The sequence below is a fragment of the Lissotriton vulgaris genome, chromosome 12, assembly GCF_964263255.1.
Source record: "Lissotriton vulgaris chromosome 12, aLisVul1.2, whole genome shotgun sequence".
Taxonomy (NCBI): Eukaryota; Metazoa; Chordata; class Amphibia; order Caudata; family Salamandridae; genus Lissotriton; species Lissotriton vulgaris.
Window position 1 is genome coordinate 656,111,938 of NC_141700.1, and position 17,868 is coordinate 656,129,805.

The 17,868-nt window shown below is 43.8% G+C and overlaps 1 protein-coding gene across 1 annotated transcript in view; it reads right to left on the minus strand.

The window, feature by feature from the left end:
- JPH3 (junctophilin 3) overlaps nucleotides 1-17,868 on the minus strand; it is a 647,137-nt gene that overhangs the window by 64,589 nt on the left and 564,680 nt on the right. Inside the window, exon 4 of the mRNA XM_086945828.1 lies at nucleotides 14,114-15,036. Coding sequence (XP_086801954.1) covers nucleotides 14,114-15,036 — 923 coding nt within the window. The remainder of the gene's footprint in view (nucleotides 1-14,113; nucleotides 15,037-17,868) is intronic.

Here is a 17,868-nt window from a genome sequence, read left to right on the forward strand (position 1 = left end):
CAAGCTATACGCCTTGATATAGGCTTGACCTCTTGGGACTTATTAGCAAAATCTCATAACCTGAGGTTTTTATCTTCCCTTGAAAAGAATGAGACTAATCACAAATATTCAGCTCAAATTATTAGGGGTGCTCAGTCCCGCTTTGATTCTCTGTCATGCCAAATCACCACATTTGCTATAAATTCTCAGTTTAAATTTGATGCTTACAATCTTGTGACGCCAATGAAAATACAAAAGGTAAAAATCCTACTTGCAGGACCAGCTCATTGGCAGGTAGGAGTTATGTGTTGCCTAAAAAAATCAGAAAAACAAACAGGTGAGGGGAGGTAGAGTAGTTCAGAAGGATTCGTACTCCACAGACTGATATGTATAAACACAAGGAATCCTCCTTGAAATGACAGAGAAGTTTTCACCACAGTGGTATGGGAGCACTTAGTGTTTCTTAAAATACCCCATGTTACAGCATGATCACTGAGGCAGCCCAAGTAAGTAATGCACCACCTTGAAACCTATATGTTTTTCCATCTAGATTGCACAATAGCAATTACCCCCCAGACGTTCTGAATGCTCATGAAGCAAGCAAGCACTATTACTTAAGTATGATTTAAACCTCTGCAATTTTTTAAGAGTGTGTTTTATGTTATCTATGGTGTATGTCTTGTAAGTGTCTTTTTTCCACAGGGCTGAATAAGCTGGATGGTTTGTTCCAGGTGACTGCACCTGTCTGAGCTACCCTGTATAAGGGAGACCATAATTTTCCTTTTTTCTTTTCTTTTCTCAGGTCATGCAAATCGCATTTACTTGAGCCGAACCGCTGTAGGAACATAATAGCCTGTATTTAAAGTGCTCTCTTCACTTTTGTTAATAACATTAATACATCTATACCTATTAGTGTAACATGAGTAAGGTGGGGAAGTTGTGCCCCTGTCCTGAAGAAGGAGCTTTGCCTCCGAAACATGTCGACACACACATGAGGTGTTGGCCATAATCACGACAATACACACCTTGCACTTCACTTATTTTAATAGTGCCAGCCCGGGGCTATGAATAAAAGTTTTTTCTACTACATCCACGAGCCAGGCACTTTTTAATCACTTCACTAAAATCCCACCACTCACATAAAAAACATACTCACTCACATGCACCACATATAGTCAAAAACTAAAAGTGCTCTTGTTTAGTCTTAGGTCGCAGCACGCCGCATCCCGCTAGAGGGGTGCGAAGACCCCTATGATGAAGCATGACACCAAGTGGCCTTTTGGTGTGTGAGGGGTATTTTAAGAAACACTAAGTGCTCCCATACCACTGTGGTGAACACTTCCCTGTCATTTCAAGGAGGATTCCTTGTGTTTATACATAAAAAATCAGTAACCCATTCTATCAAAAATTTGGGAGACTAAGGGGTTTTTCTGTTTCTTTCTAAAATTCCCAATAAGAGAATTAGAATTCAACGTTCACGGATCCGTATTGGTGTAGACCATATATGAAGATTCTCCTCCCATTAAAAGAGAATCCACTGAAGTCAAGGCTACTGCCCATGTGCTCTTGCTTTGAAACATAGTATAACTCATCTAATTCTTCACTGTCTCTATTTTGAAGAGATAAGAAAACTGATCCTTCACCCAATTTTTAAAGGGTATGGAGCCCTCACAAGGGTTGCAGCACTTGGCACTTTATTTAAAATGAAGATCTTTGATATTGCGATTGCTTTTGTGAGGTTTATTAATGCAATTCAGGAAAACAGCTGTAGGAGGAAAACAAAAAAATGTGAAACCTTCTGTCTAAAGCTTTTATTATCATCCTTTGTATAGATTGATATTACGCATCTAGATCTCTAATATCGGTCATGCAGTCACATGTTGATTGCAATTATAGATATTTTTTCGATGCAGGCAGAGTGAATTTGCTTGGCAACTTTGCTATTTTAAACTGAATTTTATACAAGAGGTTTATATATGAAATTATGAATTACTCAATAGTTGTTAAAGATGATTTTCAGTCCAGTACCGATGCACAACATTTTTCTATTTTAATGATTGGAACTCTTAAGGTGTTTTGGTAGCAATCTAACTAATTGATCAATGTTATAATGTGTAAATATAGCTCTTATATGGATTACTTTATGTAGAATATAATGTATGCAGCTTTTGTATGTATATGTGTGATTTTAAACTATGTATTATTTCTATAAGATGAATTCGTGAAACAAATATGAAAACATCCTCACCTTAGGGAATGTATTGAGAACTCAATACGTTATATTTCAATTATTTGCTTTGTTACTTTATGTACCTATTTGTACAAACAAATGAAAACCTGTTCTGGTGAAGAAATATTTAAAGGTCACACACTCCGAGTATCAATCATTATGCAATAAGCCAGTGTCAAATTTGAAATTGCATTACAGCCAGCAGTTGACAATTGCCTGGGACAGAGTTTCTGCCATTCAAACACTCTTGGGTAAAATAAATGAAAACGAATCCAAACTCTTAAAAAGAATTAAGGGACTAAATATAGAAATTAAAATAGATCCCCCTATTTTTTTCGAATTTCAGGATGTTTTTTTTAATTTTGGGGTGTTGCCTGCAACAACAAGGGCCAAATTCATAAAGGAACTAAGGGGCCCATTAGGATGTCAGGCGGGTTGCCACCGCCAGGCTGGCGGTAGCCGCCAGCCTGGCGGGGGCAATCCGCCCGACATCCTCACTCGTTTCCCCCCCGCCATATTAGTATGGCGGGGGGGACCTCCGCGGACGGAAAGACCATCCGCCACTTTTCTGGCCCAGTCGCCTTGCGGACGTGGCGGAAAAGGAATAATATGGTGGCTGTGTCTATCAGACACCGCCAGCCATATTATGATGGGCATTTTACAATGCCTTTCACGGAAAGGCATGCGGTCTTCACTTTGGGGGCCCCCTCCGGGCCCCCAAAGTGAAGGAGGGGTGGGGGGTGCACACGGGGGATACCTGTGGTACTCCCCTGCATTTGCATATACAATGCAGTAGGCACCGTATGGTGCCTGCCGCATTGTGTGTGTAAATCCATACATTCATTTATGGCATTGTGGTGGACGGTGCAGAGAGCACCGCCCGCCACAATGTTATGAATGCAGGATGCGGGCGCCACTGTGGCGGCCGCATCCTAATACCCCCCACGGGACCCCCGCTCTTATGGCAGGCGGTCCCAATCCCCGACAGGATGGCGGGTGGGCAAAGTCCGCCGGCCATCCTAATGACCCCCTAAGTGTGGGACCTGCTGCAGGGGAGGCAAAGTCGACACTTAGCATCCTAAAGGCTGTGGATTGAAAGATGTACAGTACATAATAATACATCACCTGAAGGGTATAGCCAACCTGAACTGGAAATATAGTTTTTCTGTTTTTCTACAACAAATGTACACCAAAAATATTCTACTCACTGCTTTCAATGTCAAACTAAAACATCCTTTTAAGAGAAATCACAGAAAACCTATTATTTCTGGAGGTTGGGGAACCTTTGGACTTTGCAATACATACATATGTATATATATATATATATATATATATATATATATATATATATATATATTTAGAGAACTAATTTGAATACATCCATGTTATTTACAGTATGTTAATATTGTCATAGCAACCAAAAGCATCTGAGAACAGCAAACTTACAGTATCACCATGGAAGTCTAAAGGCATTTATAAACAACTTAGCCTTTGGTCTACTGATTTAAGACGTCATTGAAACTCCTCAGTAGTCATATGGGCATTAAACACTGTTTTCACCAGGCAGTCTGCCAACAATAAGTGTCCTAGCATTCGCCCATCAAGCACAGGCAAATACACATACTTGCTGTGTTCTTCAGCTTTGTACCCTTGCTTTGCACAGTCACTGAGCTTACAGTGAAGGCATATGTAAGTAGTTAGTGCCAGCAATTTAACCGTGTTGATGGTTAAGGAAATTATAAGATTACATGCAAGGTGCTAATTGTTTAATTATCCAAATCAGTGATACTCTTTTCCATCAGAAGAATGAGATGTTGAGTCAGTATTGCCTGAATGTTAGTCTGTGGCCTCTGATTAAATGAAGTTATCTGCAGAAGGTTCCTAGAGAAATAAGGTAATGTATGGCAGGGAGGCTATTCACCAATTGCATTTTGTAGTGTGTTAAGTTGTACTACAATAGTACTACTCATATACTACAAAATGCTCTTCACTAAGTGTCAACGGAGGTCTCTACGTTTTAATAGTAACTGTGGGAAGGGCGGACTGGCAGGAAAAGGGGGAATACTTACTACTAAATGGGAGGGGGTTTGGGAGGAGTAAGAAGGGGTTAAGGGAGGGGAGGGAGGGGTAAGGGAGGATCATGCGCTCATCAACAAAACAGTAAGCACATTCCTGTTCACAAGCTTAACTTTTAAAGCAACTGCAGGCAAAAAAGACCAAAATAGTAGTAAATGTACTTCAGCTGAGAGCTGGAGTAAGTCCAACACCTCACATGTCCAAACACTGGTACTACAAAACCCTTCCATAGAAAATGATGGAGGTACTCCATCAGTTTGATTTATGGTACTGCAACATCTTCCCCGCACTACCACTGGTATGAACCTTGTGTCCTCAGGGATATTTCCTGGGCGCAGAATGATGTATGCCTGAACCTTGATCCACATGGTGGACCACAATGTTGTTTTGTTTGACAGATGTTCCTTCTATGTCTTGCTTCAGCATAAAGATACAGATGCAGTAACACGTCTTGCCCCAGGACTCAAGTGGCTTTTGAGTGTTGCTCTTCTAAACCTCTTCTTGCTTACCTCTCTTTTCCAACTTCATCTCTTTGTGGGTCCTTTGTACCTCTCTTCACCTTCCAACCAGTTTGAGCAGCCCTTCCATGTGCATCTGCCCACGACACCCCAAAAGGTATTGTTGGAGGAATTGAGAATTTAAAAGGGGAAGAAAAGAGATAACCTATGATGCATGTTTCAATGGAGAAGTGACCCTACAGATTAAATTAGTTTATCGCTCAAATCCAACCTACCTGCCCTACCTTCTCGAGTCCGCTTTGCCTGTAAAGGCTTCCACATCTGGGACTATTTGTGTGTGCATCTGGCAGCAACAGTTGTGATTCTTATGTTCCACTCTCAATTGACCTTTGTTCGGGACAAGACACTTTTTAAGACCTGGTGCCCATATGTATCCACTCCAAACCCTTACAAAAACGTAGGAATAATATTTAACTCCTTTTATAAGAGATCGGTAGCGTTGTAACTGATGGCAGATACCTTGTAAAAGTCATCAAAATTATCCTCAGATACCTAAATCGCACCCAGTAGATCGAAGGAATCCCAACCACACTTGTATTTATTTATTTATTTATTTAATGGTTTTATAAAGCGCGTAGTAACTCGATGAGCATCCCAGCGCTGAGCTGTTTCTCCTGAGGCTTCCGGCCATCTGATTGAAGTTATGTTTGGGGGAAAAGGAGGGTCTTTAAGGATTTCCTGAACCGAAGATGGTTTGATTCTGTCCTCAGACTTCGTGGTAAACAGTTCCAGTGTTTGGCCGTATGGACCGAAAAACGGCGGCCACCGGTTTTGGCTTTTTTAACTCTGGGAACTGAAATAAGATTTTCTCCATTGGACCGGAGGTCTCTTTTCACTTTGTAGGGGATTAAGATTTCTTTGAGAAGGGGAGGGCCGTTATTGTTGAGGGTCTTATGGGCCAGGCAGAGGGCCTTAAAGATGACTCTTTCTCTGATTGGCAGCCAGTGCAGAGACCTGAGAGCTGGCCTGGCGGAGGATCTTGAAGGTGTGCCCGTGAGAAGGCGGGCGGCAGCGTTTTGGACTTTCTGCAGCGCATTAAGGGTGGCTTCAGGAGCTCCCAGGTAGATGGCGTTACAGTAGTCTAATCTCGCTAGGATTAGGCCCTGTATAAGGAGCTTCCTTGCGGTGGCTGGGAGCAGAGGGAAGATCTTCCTGCAGGCCCGGAGGAGACCAAAGCATGTCCCTGCTGTTTTATTTGCCTGGGTTTTGAAGGTCGTGTCCTTATAAATCCACACACCTAGGCTTTTAACCTCGTCCTTAGGTGCGGGAGGGTCGCCCAGGCAGCTGGGCCAGAGATGAGGTGGAAGGGCGGGGCCCGTGTGACCTAACAGTAGTATCTCGGTCTTTGATCCGTTCAGTTTTAACGATGAAAGATTCATCCATCGATGGACTTCCGAGAGACAGCTGTGAAGGTCAGAAGGGGCATGATGGGGATGGGTGAGGGTGACAACCAACTGGGTGTCGTCGGCGTAGTTAATTAAGGACACGCCGAACGGGGTGATCCTCTTCTCCAATGGAGCCATGTATACGTTGAATAACGTAGGGCTCAAGGATGAGCCCTGCGGTACTCCACAACGGAGGGGGATGATAGGTGAGTGGCTGTCGTTCTCCCAAACCTGGAAGGATCGTCCTGCTAAGAAGGATTTTAGCCATTTCAGGGCCATACCCTTTATTCCAATTTCTCCCAGTCGTTGGACTAGGGTGGGATGGTCTACAGTGTCGAAGGCCGCACTGAGGTGTATGCAGGAGGAATCCACTGATACCCAGGATGGTTCCAGGCTTACTTGGGTGCATGGAAATCCATCTTTGAGCCAAGGTGCACCCTGTGCATTTTGATATGTTGCCTCTAGATAGCTGCTGATTTTGATATCTGGGCAGTTTGGTTTAGTCTAACTAGCTCTAACCTCACGTGCAACAGAACAGAATATTATAACACAGACTAGAACAGAACAAAGATGTACAAAGTGCAAAAACACGATGGGTATCCACTGGCTAGGGACAGTGAACCATACAAAATAATATTTCTAGGCCTCCGGCACAGAAAAGAGACAATTTTTGGGGACCGTCTGTAAATACAGATGCATTCTGAAAAACGTTTTGGCGTATGATTGACATGTTTGATATTTTTTATAAGTTAGCAGTAAATTGTGCTCGAACTGCACAACCTGCTTTAAAGTCAGACTCAGAATGTGAACCTGCGTTCACATATGGTGCAAACCCCGCTATATGAGCCGTGGAACCCACATGTACCCATCTAGTGATGGCCTAGCCATACAAAGTGAAGCTGAACACCTATTTGCAATTAAGATGATAGATTTAACACAGTGTAAATGAACTGTCACTGTGTCTCGTAAGTTAGGGACAGAGGCCTTGTGTGTACACAAAGGTGCAAAATTACAAGTATGAACTTTACCATTAGCTTTAGTGAGACGTAAAAAGTGAGGCAGCATGCTTTTTAACATTCCTAGCTTTAATTCAATTCTCTAGTCAGTTAGTCAACCTGAGATTCATTTTTTTATTTTATGTGTGGCAAAGGTGACTTTTATTAGGTTGTCTTTTTTCCTCCTTTAAGAATTTTTTTTTCCTGGTGGTCTTAATCCCTTTTCTGCGGCTAAACCCCAGTGACTTAGTTAAATGATTTCCACTCACTTCCCGGCAGAAGTGCACCACCGATCAAAGCTTTTCTCGACTAAAGCCTTCTCGCTCTCCAGCCTGCGTCTGTTTGACAATAACCTAAATGTTGTGACACTGATCAAAGCTTGTCCTACACAAAGGCCTTCCTGCTTGTCACCCCCTTCTGCTTGGACATCTAACAGTTAGAGGAAGTTCCTGACACTTTGCTCCTTTGGTGATCCGATGCCTCTTTGACTCAGGAAGAAGTTTCCCCATGTGCGGAAAGCTTAAGTGCCTAGAGGTGGGTTTCTGCCAGCTACGTAGAGGCTGAAGTGAGTTGACTTTGAAAGGTGTTAGGAGAGATAGAGATGGGAACCCTATCTGTGCTCAGTTTTACCATTTTAAAAAATTGGTTAGCAAAGCATTGTGCGCCTATGTTTTTTCTATAAGTCAATTCTGGGAAGCAGCAACTGAGTCACAATGCTGGAAAAGAAAGGAGGTGAATGTGTTTGAATTCGGACATGATTCCCTTGGAGAAATTCACCATCACTGTAAGATAAACCTAAATTTAAGAAATCCTACTATTACTCTTCAGGAAGACAGCTGTTTGGGACTGAGAAGGAGAGAGACATACTGGGGCATATTCACAAGTCCCTATTGCCACCACAACATCACTTTTATTGACGTTCCTGTTCAATGTCTACATGGCCCCCCTCGCACAAGTGGCCCGCCATCACAACCTCAACATCATCTCCTACGCTGATGACACCCAGCTCATTCTCACACCGCCAAAACCAACCTCCACAAGGGCATAAAGGCCGTCACCGACTGGATAAGGAGCAGCAGTCTGAAGCTGAACTCGGACAAGACGGATGTCCTCATCCTTGGACCCACCCCCTCAGCCTGGGACGACTCCTGGTGGCCGACCACACTGGAAACAGCACCAACACCCACCGACCATGCACGCAATCTAGGATTCATCCTCGACTCCTCCCTCTCCATGTCTAAGCAGGTCAACGCCATCTCCTCCTCCTGCTACAACTCCCTCTGCATGCTCCGCAGGATCTACAAGTGGATCCCGACCGAAACAAGAAGAACGGTGACACAGGCCCTCGTTAGCAGCAGACTGGACTACGGCAACGCACTCTACGCAGGAATCCCAGCCAAACACCTACGAAGACTACAAAGCACCCAAAACGCCTCCGTCCGACTGATCGTCAACGTCCCCTGCCGCAGCCACATCACCCCCCAACTGAGAGACGTACACTGCTCCCCGTCGACAAGAGGATCACCTTCAAGCTCCTCACCATGCACACAAAGCACTCCACAATGCCGGACCAGCCTACCTGAACAGCAGACTCGGCTTCCACACCCCCACCTGCCAGCTCCACTCCGCCAGCCTCGCCCTCGCCGCTGTCCCCAGCATCCAACGAACGACCTCCGGCGGCAGATCCTTCTCCTACCTCGCCGCCAAGACCTGGAACACCCCCCCTACCCACATACAGCAGACCCAAGACCTACTCGCCTTCAGAAGACTCCTCAAGACCTGGCTCTTCGAGCAGTAGCAGCTCCCCCCTTCCCTCAGCGCCTTGGGACCCTCACGGGTAAGTAGAGCGCTTTACAAGTACTCTGATTGATTGATTGATTGATTGATTGATAGGGGCTTTGCCTTATTCACAAGGCAGCGTTAAGCCACTTAACATAGCTTATCGGCGCCTTGTAAATAAGGCCCCCTTTCACGCTATACTTAGTGTGAAAGGGGTGGGCAGTGGGTGTTGCAGTGGGCGTTCCACTGCAACACCCACTGGGCATTCCATTGCAACGCACATTGATTTTGATGCTGCCCATGTTTACAAGGGCAGCGTAAATATGGGGCAGAGCCAAAATTAACACCAGAGAAAACCTGGTCTTAAACAGGTGCAACGAGGAGAAATGTTTCATTTCTTCTCATTTTTGCTGTTTCTGTGCGTGCTGCCTTGTGCAGTACACATAGAAACGGCAAAAGGCCTTCCGGCACATAAACAATCTTCCCCTCAACGCAGACACACTTGCACTATGGTGCAAGGGTGCCAGCATCGGCTCTAGGCTGCCAAATGTTGCGCCAGCATAGTGGGAAACGCAGGGCTGCACCATATTGTTGTAAATATGGTGCAGCCCTGCATTTCTGAAGTGGTTGAGTGCGGCGATAAGCCAAGAAGGCTAACGCAGCGCTCCGCCACTTCATAGTAAATATGCCCCTCTATGTTTAAGAATTTCTAGCTGCAGGACGGGGTTATCTGAATCCTGCTTCAGCATGAGTCTCTGGACCCGACAGGCATTTCTTAGGACCAAGGAAGCTGACCCATTGCAGGCCTACAAGGCTTTAAAGAGTTCAGAATATAGACTGGGGAAGGCTGCCTGCTGTGGAGTTTATGTTTTGAGGACAACAGTTTGGAAGATCCAAGGAGCAGAGAAAGCTAAATTTGCCTGCAAGGCAAGAAAACCAGCAAGACCATTGATGGCTGGATATTTAGAAGTGGTCCAGTTTGGAAAAGTGGGGGCGTTATTTTTCATTCGACCCTGTAGCCTACAGCCCAGGAATCTTTTAGGCCACCAGAGAAAACACTAAAGAACATGAAGTTCAGGGCAATTTCTTTCATCAGCTGCCGAAACTGTTTTTTTTTTTTTTTAAGGACTGCATTTCCAATGCTGTGTTTCAAGTACAACAACTAACACACTGCTTCTTTTCAGTGGACATTTGTTAAAAACCAAAGTCGACCCTTTGGTGTGTTATTTTGAGTGGCAAATTCTGCCTTTGATTAAAAAAGGCCTTCCAATAGATCCCTAGTCGCTACAATAGATGTGCTTTATTTTTTAATTGTAATAATTACATTTTATTTAACTTGATTCGTTTAAGAAGTTTCTTTTTAAAATGTTATGCATGTAATGTCATTTTGGTGCTGCTGTTTATGAATCACACCAAATTGTCTCTGAGGAAGGCCTTGCCACTTGTCTCAATCTACTACGGGTAAGTGAAGAATTTGTCACAGAAACCCATTGCCTCTAGGAGCTACATTGTTTTAACTTGTGAGAGCTCAGCCGCAGCTCACTGCAACACTGAGGCCTCTCCCCCCCTATAAATTTAAAATCTGGTTTTGCACATGTCATGTAAGTTTGTTTTCAGTAAGTTAAAAAACCACAGAATGCAGCATTCCTGGTTCCACTACACCTGAATGGATATGTTCCTATTACACCATTCATCACACTTTGTACTGGTTGAAGGTTTCTGAAATAGTTCAATTTCAATTGATATACATGGTGCATAATGCTATTCATGAACGAGGCAACACATGTATGGCACAGATTTGTGCTTTGCACACACAAGCTAGACAACTGAATTTAATGGAGATTAGGATGTCAGTGATCGCGAGAATTCGAACATTTAGAATGGCGCCATGTTTTCGCCGTCCAGACAGATCACTTATGGAACTCTCAGCATTAGGTCCAGGATTCAAAGTACATTATTTGTCTTTCAGGCAAATAATGAAAAGGCATCTCTTTTTAATTTGTTAAAACATCTCAGTACTACCCTCCCCTTCCTCTTTTTAGTTTTTTTTTATCTACACATGCTTATCCTCTTTCATTCCGAAAGGACTATGATGTTGTATTATTAATATTATATTAGATTTTTTCAATGTTCTTATTTTTTGTATTTCTTGTTTCTGTTGTTTATTCTAAAAATTTCAATAAAATATTTTGAACACAAAAACATCGCAGTACACTGAAGGTGTAACGACCAGAGCTGCCGACTTTGGAGCTGGAGAACCAGGTTTGAGTCTCGGCATCGGCTCAGCATCCTGTGGTTGGCAAATCTCTTAATCTCCATGTGCCTACCCAAAAAAATGAATGTGTTCTTGTGTAATGTTATGTTATGTTATGTTATTCTGCATTTCTAAAGCGCTCAGCTACTCAGAGTGTCCCGGCGCTGCTACCCTAAACCCCCACCACCAGCTGAACAGAAAAATGGGCTTAAAATAGTAATGTTTTTAGGTTCTTTTTGAAGACAGCCGGATCCGCAATCCTCCTAAGAGCAAGAGGAAGCTCATTCCAAGCTAAACCGGCCTTACGGGTGAAAGAGCAGCCCCCTAGCCTCTGGCGTAAAAAGCGCGGGTTCTGAATAAGAAGTTGGTCCGAAGACCGCAAGGTCCTGGAAGGAATATAAAAGGAGAAGCGCTCCTGGTAACTGTAACTGGTGCTCACGCAAAGCACTCCAATACCTTCGGGTTGAATTTGTGCTATATAAAAATTGAAAAAAGAAATACTCGTTTTCAGTAATGTAGAATCACTGTTTTAGAGATGCACCAAATTGCTCTTTTGGGCAAATTTCACACTTTAGCTAAAACTGTTGACAAAGAAAGAATAACCAAATCAGTGCCAAATCAGACATCAACCTATCTTACCAATTTCAGTAGCTTATGAAATTGACATCTAACAAGAATTGTATTCTGGCATGCATCAATCTGCCACTAAGCACAACACCAAAGTATGCACCCTTATTACTGGAACATGTACCATGTGCTCTAGAGTTGTTACTGAAAGATTAGCGCTCTGTGGTGGCAATTAAAAGTTTGGAGGAAATGGAGAGGAGCTGCAGAAATGTACTGTAGTTGGTGTCTTGGCATTTCTCTGCTCTGCACTACAAAAAAACATCCCCAAAATTATCAGGGGATGCAGTGGTAATGCTGGGAAATTACCTGATAAATCCCCACAACCACAGGTAATATTGGAAAGGTCTCCAGCAGCATTGTTGTATGCAAGTTGTGATCAGTGGAAACAGTGTTGTTTCTGATCCTTCATGGGCCCGCCTAAATACGGCGGTAATGCCTACAGACTATAACATTACTGGCAGACCCATGAATACCGAAATTTACTGCGTAAGTTCTTAATCCGAGCCAGTGACTGTGAAAGGGGTAGTTTCAGTGCATATTTTTCTATCTTGAAAACATGTCTGGTGGAGGAGAATTCTTCCCTGGAAGTTGGTGATGATCCAGCAGTGCCACTGCCACAAGTCCTTTCACAGCCTTTCGGTCCCTCAGGTGCACAGGCCAGCATACCTCACTCACATTAAAAGTACCAGAGGGCAGGATGGGCTGTATTGTGGGAAGTCAGTGATTAAGAAACTTTCTGGACAATTCCCTCCTCCTGTTAGAATAGCAGGGAGGAAGTTTGGAGAGAATGGAGAGAGATAAGTTAAAAGTAATCTCTCAAGGTTGCTTTTTATCACAGAAAACTGCATTGTTTTTAGAAACTGCACTGCAAACAGAAAATGGGATATCCTATTACAGTCAGATGCTACCGGAGTTTATAAACATAAGACCTTACTTCGAGAAGAAAACTCAGGGCCCCGATTCACAAAGGTAAACTTACACTTCTGTGCAAGTTTACGATGGTTTGCTATCCACAAAGGGGTTTACAAGTAGTAACTTTACGAGTGTGGAGTCTCAGCACATAAAAAGACCTGTCACTTACCATAATCTTGTTAGCTAACTTGGCACCCGAGATGTAGATTTAGGAGAAAACTCTGATTCTATTCAAATTTAAGCATTCTAGACGAAAACAGCAGGGCGAGGGGGTGAAGAGGAAAAGGAGTAAGGAGTACAGAAGGAAAAAGCAATTAAGGAAGGTAAAGAGAAAAAGCAAGACAAGAACAAGGATGAAACAGAATGAGAGAAAGAAAAAAAACAAGAGAAGAGAAAAGGAAAGAAGGAAATTGAGGAAGGAGGAAAGTAAGGAACAAAGTAATGGAGGGCTGGATGAAGTAAGATGTAAAGGATGGCCAAAGAGAAGAAAGAAAGAAAGGAAGGTAGATGGAAGAAAGATGGACACAGAGATTGACAGCGAAGTAAAAAAGGAGAAAGCGAAAAAAAAGAGAAATAAAATGAAGAAAGTAATAAAGAGTGAGCAAGACAGAATAAGAGAACAGCTAAATGCTACTATATGAGTGATGGGGTAGACAGCAGTAAAAGTACTGACTATGTGAGGGCAGACAATAAGAAATAAGGGAGGGAAAGAAATGATGGTAAGAGAACATGTGCTTCTTCATAATATGTTGTGCAATGTTTGTCTAAATGCCCAAAGACAAAGGGGGTCATTTAGGCTTTGGTGGGCTGTACTGGCACATACTTTGATGTCCCGGTGAGCTACAGCCCGCCATATTTAGCGCTCTTCACCTGCCTGTGGAGATCTCTGTGCCTTCAGAGGTTGCTGTTGCCATGGGCTGCACCACTAGCTCTTGAAGCATGAAGGAAGCCATACTAAAAGGAGCAACCAGGGTAGGCTCTTGGAAGGAGGCCAACCGTTTGTTTCATGGCAATTGGTTGACCTGCTGAGTGTCCAAGTGGTGATAAAACAAACTATAACTGTGACCTATTGTTAATTAGAGAGCAGAGTCCTGTGAATGTCTGCTGAGGAGTGATGGGGTAAAGTAGGAGAGGGTTGAGAGGCAGGAAGAAGGGTGTCAAACAGAGGTACAGAGAATATGGTTCACGTGTAAACATATGAAAATGATGGGCATATACATGTGTTAATTCCCACTGAATGACAGAGCACAAGGTCAGTGGTAAACACTGCTGTGCTAGAGTTGGCATGTGCATTATGAACTGAAAGTGACTTAAGTGTAGCCCATGTGAACAGATTAACAATCTGCTATCTCACTTACTGTATTAGATTTGTTCTCCACCTTGTTTTCCTCATCTGATTCTAGTGCAACAGGTAAGGACTTCTGCGGTGGCGAGAGGGTTAAATCCCGCCTAAGCAGACGAGGCTCAGCCTTGTCCCCCAGCCTCAGGTTCTCCAGTTTTTGCACGGTGGGCTCCGAGGGAGGCGCCGGCCGGAAGCTGTCCTTACCCGGGGGCTTAGTCTTCAGTCTGTGCACCCCGTAGACATGCTCCTCTTGGTGCGTGTCCTCAACTGTGGCCCGGTGGCCCACTTTGCTGTAGTGCCTTTTTTGGGTGTGAATCTCTTGCATATAAGAATCCATTCGCTTGAGCGGCTTCATCTCCATCTCATAGTTGCTCAGCTTCTCCTCGTCCACCTCGAGGAGTTTGGTGCTGGCTGAGCTGTGGTTGTGGGACCTGTGAGTAGTCCATGAGACAGTGACGGGGGAGTCTGTCCAGCCCTCGCGGGGCTTGTGGTTCGAGGCCATATGCTTGTGGCTGGAAACCCGAGCCCTTATCTCCTCGGGCATGGAGCAAGACCCGGACATGCTGCTATGAAGGATGCCAACTCTGCTTCCTCCTTTCACACCTATACGTTCCTCATTCCAGCTGCTGGGTCTCAAGTAGTCCCCGCCTCTTCCTTCCAGAAGCATTTGGATGTCCCCACCCCTGTCCTCATCTACTGAGACCTGTCGCGAAAAGTGGGCAGTCTTGTTTCTGACCTTAGGGGGTGGTTGTGTGGGAGGAGGAGTAGACGTTGGGCTGGCTGGGAGGCTCTGCAGAGGGCTGTCATCAGGTGAGCCATCAGATGGGGTGGTCCCTTTACGGTAGAGCTCTGGACTTTCTTGCTGCGGTGGCGATCCTGCAGAGATAACCTCGATGTCCTCGCTGGACGCCTGACGTGTTGGCCTCTGGCACTCAAGCCCTGCAAGAAAAGATAGAACACAAGTTTTAGATGTTGTTACAGTTCTCAAAGGTTCCCTCTTTGCTTACACCATTCCTCTAATTGAATAAGAGGTCTGACTCATTGAAAAGCATTGTAGACCTGTAAGTACCATAGAAACGCAGAAAAGGGTTGTCTGGGACAATTGATCCATCCATTTCGTTATTATTCCCGACAACTGTTCTATGTTTTTACTAAGCAGAGATTTTTCAGATGTTGTTCCAAAGACCTTTCTTACCCCAATCCAATGCTCCTGGTATGATATCATTATCACTCATGTAATATGTGTATGTTGATTCCTTTCAATTATTTGTGTGTGTAAAACGCTAACTTCCTTAAGTGTGTTTAGATGTTAGATTTTTGAACCTGACCTCATAAGACTTGTTTATTGAGCTTTAATACTTCATCTACCATTGTGTACTTTTCCTGGAGATGCCTGTGTATAAATGCTTCACGCTCCACTTGGCCGCATTGATCCTTGAAATTAAAAGTGCTGGATTTGGATGGTTCTCCAAAGAAATCACTTCAGCACTCATTAGAGGGTCTTATCAGCGCTCCACTGTTAACACCATCCCTGCTGATGGTATCCCTCTCCTGCGCTGACCATCATCGATTCCTATTGTTCATGACGAGCTCAGCTCGTCATGAGTGTACGAGAGGTGTACCTCATGACGAGCTGAGCTCGTCATGAGCATCGAAGGGGTTAAGCATCAAATGTTAATATAACCTTATAGCCCACCGTAGTGGGCTATACCGGCTATTAAAGGCCCGCTCCAGCCTTTAACAATAGAGCTACGAAGGGCTAAAAGGCTATTAGAACATTCTGCCACTAGAGCGCAGAATGTTCTAACAAATAAAACAAAGGCATCTTGGAGCCCGAGGGGGTTTAAATCCCCTTGAGGTCCGAGAGGCCTTTCTTCACAGCAATAGCTGTGAACAAAAGCAACATTGGAATGTTGCTCTGTGGGTCTTTACCGACCCGTAGAAGCATGGAGCACTCCATGGTATTCAATGGAGTTCTCCACATTCCAATGTTCTAATAAGTCTGATGGACCTGCAGAGGTGCCTAAGTACGAAGTGTGCAAAACTATCATTACACCAGTGTAATCAGGTTGGTAGAACTTTGAAATAATAATAATAATCCACATTTGTAAAGTGCACAATCACCCGTAAGGGTCTCTAGGCGCTGGGGGCCGTCGGGAAGATTAAGCAAGCTATTGCCCAGAGTCACATGGTGCTGGGCTAATCTGCCGCCGGTGCCAGGGATCGAACCGTGATCCCCAGATTCCGGAATCAGTCGCCGTAGCCGCGACGCCACACCTCTTCCCTCTGCCACAAATATTTGAATGACACCTCTAGTAAAATCCTCCCCATTTTGCAGAAAAAGAAACCGAAAATAGATAATTTGGAACTTTTTGCAGAAGAACATTGTGCTGCTTTCAGTCAAATATTTTGCTGAAGAAATATAAACTTCAAAATGTCAAAAGCAAATTTTTACCCTTAAAATCAATTTTTACTGTTTGTCTTCATAAAAAAAATCTTTGCAACTTATTGAAGTTTACATTTTTCATACAGTCCACACTATTTTACATATGCCATGACCATAGAAATGCATACGCCCCCCACAAAAAGGGTCCTTCTTTATGTCTTTCAGAGGACCACTTATAGCTCTATCTACATCCATAATATAGTCCCAAATCCTTGGTATAATACTCAGGTAGCCTTATGTCTTGGTGACGTCCTTCCTTTGGTGAAACCACTAAATGTTCAGAGCAGGAATCAAAGATTGCACTCAATACACTCCAATTCTATGAATATATTAAATACATAATGGGCCATCATATAACATGCCCTATAATTCCATAAGAGTCTTCTGGGGATACAATAAACTAGGATTACGAAGGCTGAGTCATTTGTAAATGTTACCTGAATCCCACGATGACACTATAGGACCCTTTTACATGTGATAATTGTGATGAATTTTAATATAACAGTTTATTTTGATGCATTAAAACGTTGCTTTTTATTTTTACTGAGAAATGCTTATTGAAACAGTAAATTATATACTGGAATAAATGGTTGTCTGTGATAAAAAGAAGAGAAATATACATCAGCCCTACCTTTCCGCCAAGCTTAACCCTAAAGCCAGAAGAGAGATTATGTGCATGCGATTGCTGGCACTTCCAATTACGGATTTCAGTCGGGTTTGGGCCAACCAAAACACAAGAGGAGCATGTCGACGGTGTGAATACAAACGAGAATCATAGCTACAACTCCTGTGCTGTTGCCCGACCTTGGCAACTGAAAGGACGATCCTTCTTAGAGAACTATGCTTGAGAGAATAAGTAACCAACTGCCCTGAGGCCTCTGCAGTATAGTTCATACAAAAATAACCTTATATCCTAGCCTGCTGCAGAAGATTTGTACAATCTATCAGGGGCGCTATGTACCCCGGCACGGCCTTCCGATCTAGCCCTCGTACTGTCCAAACGCTGATATTGGTTTATTTTCAACACAGGACCTCGAAACAACAATCTCCTATACGGTCGCAAAGTAAATTAAAAAAAATGTAAATTGATACTTGTATAGCGCACTACTCACCCGCAAGGGTCTCAAGGCGCTTGTACGAATACCGCTGTGGAACCCATCCTGGCTTTCCCTGTGAGGCGTCCACTCCTGGGCACCCCCAAGGTGGAGGCCAGGCATCCTTAGCGTTGTGGGGGCCTTTGTGGAGATTAAGCAAGCTATTGCCCAAAGTTGCAGAGTGGGACTCCATGATTGGAATAGGCACCGAGGCGAGAATTATCAGGTCCA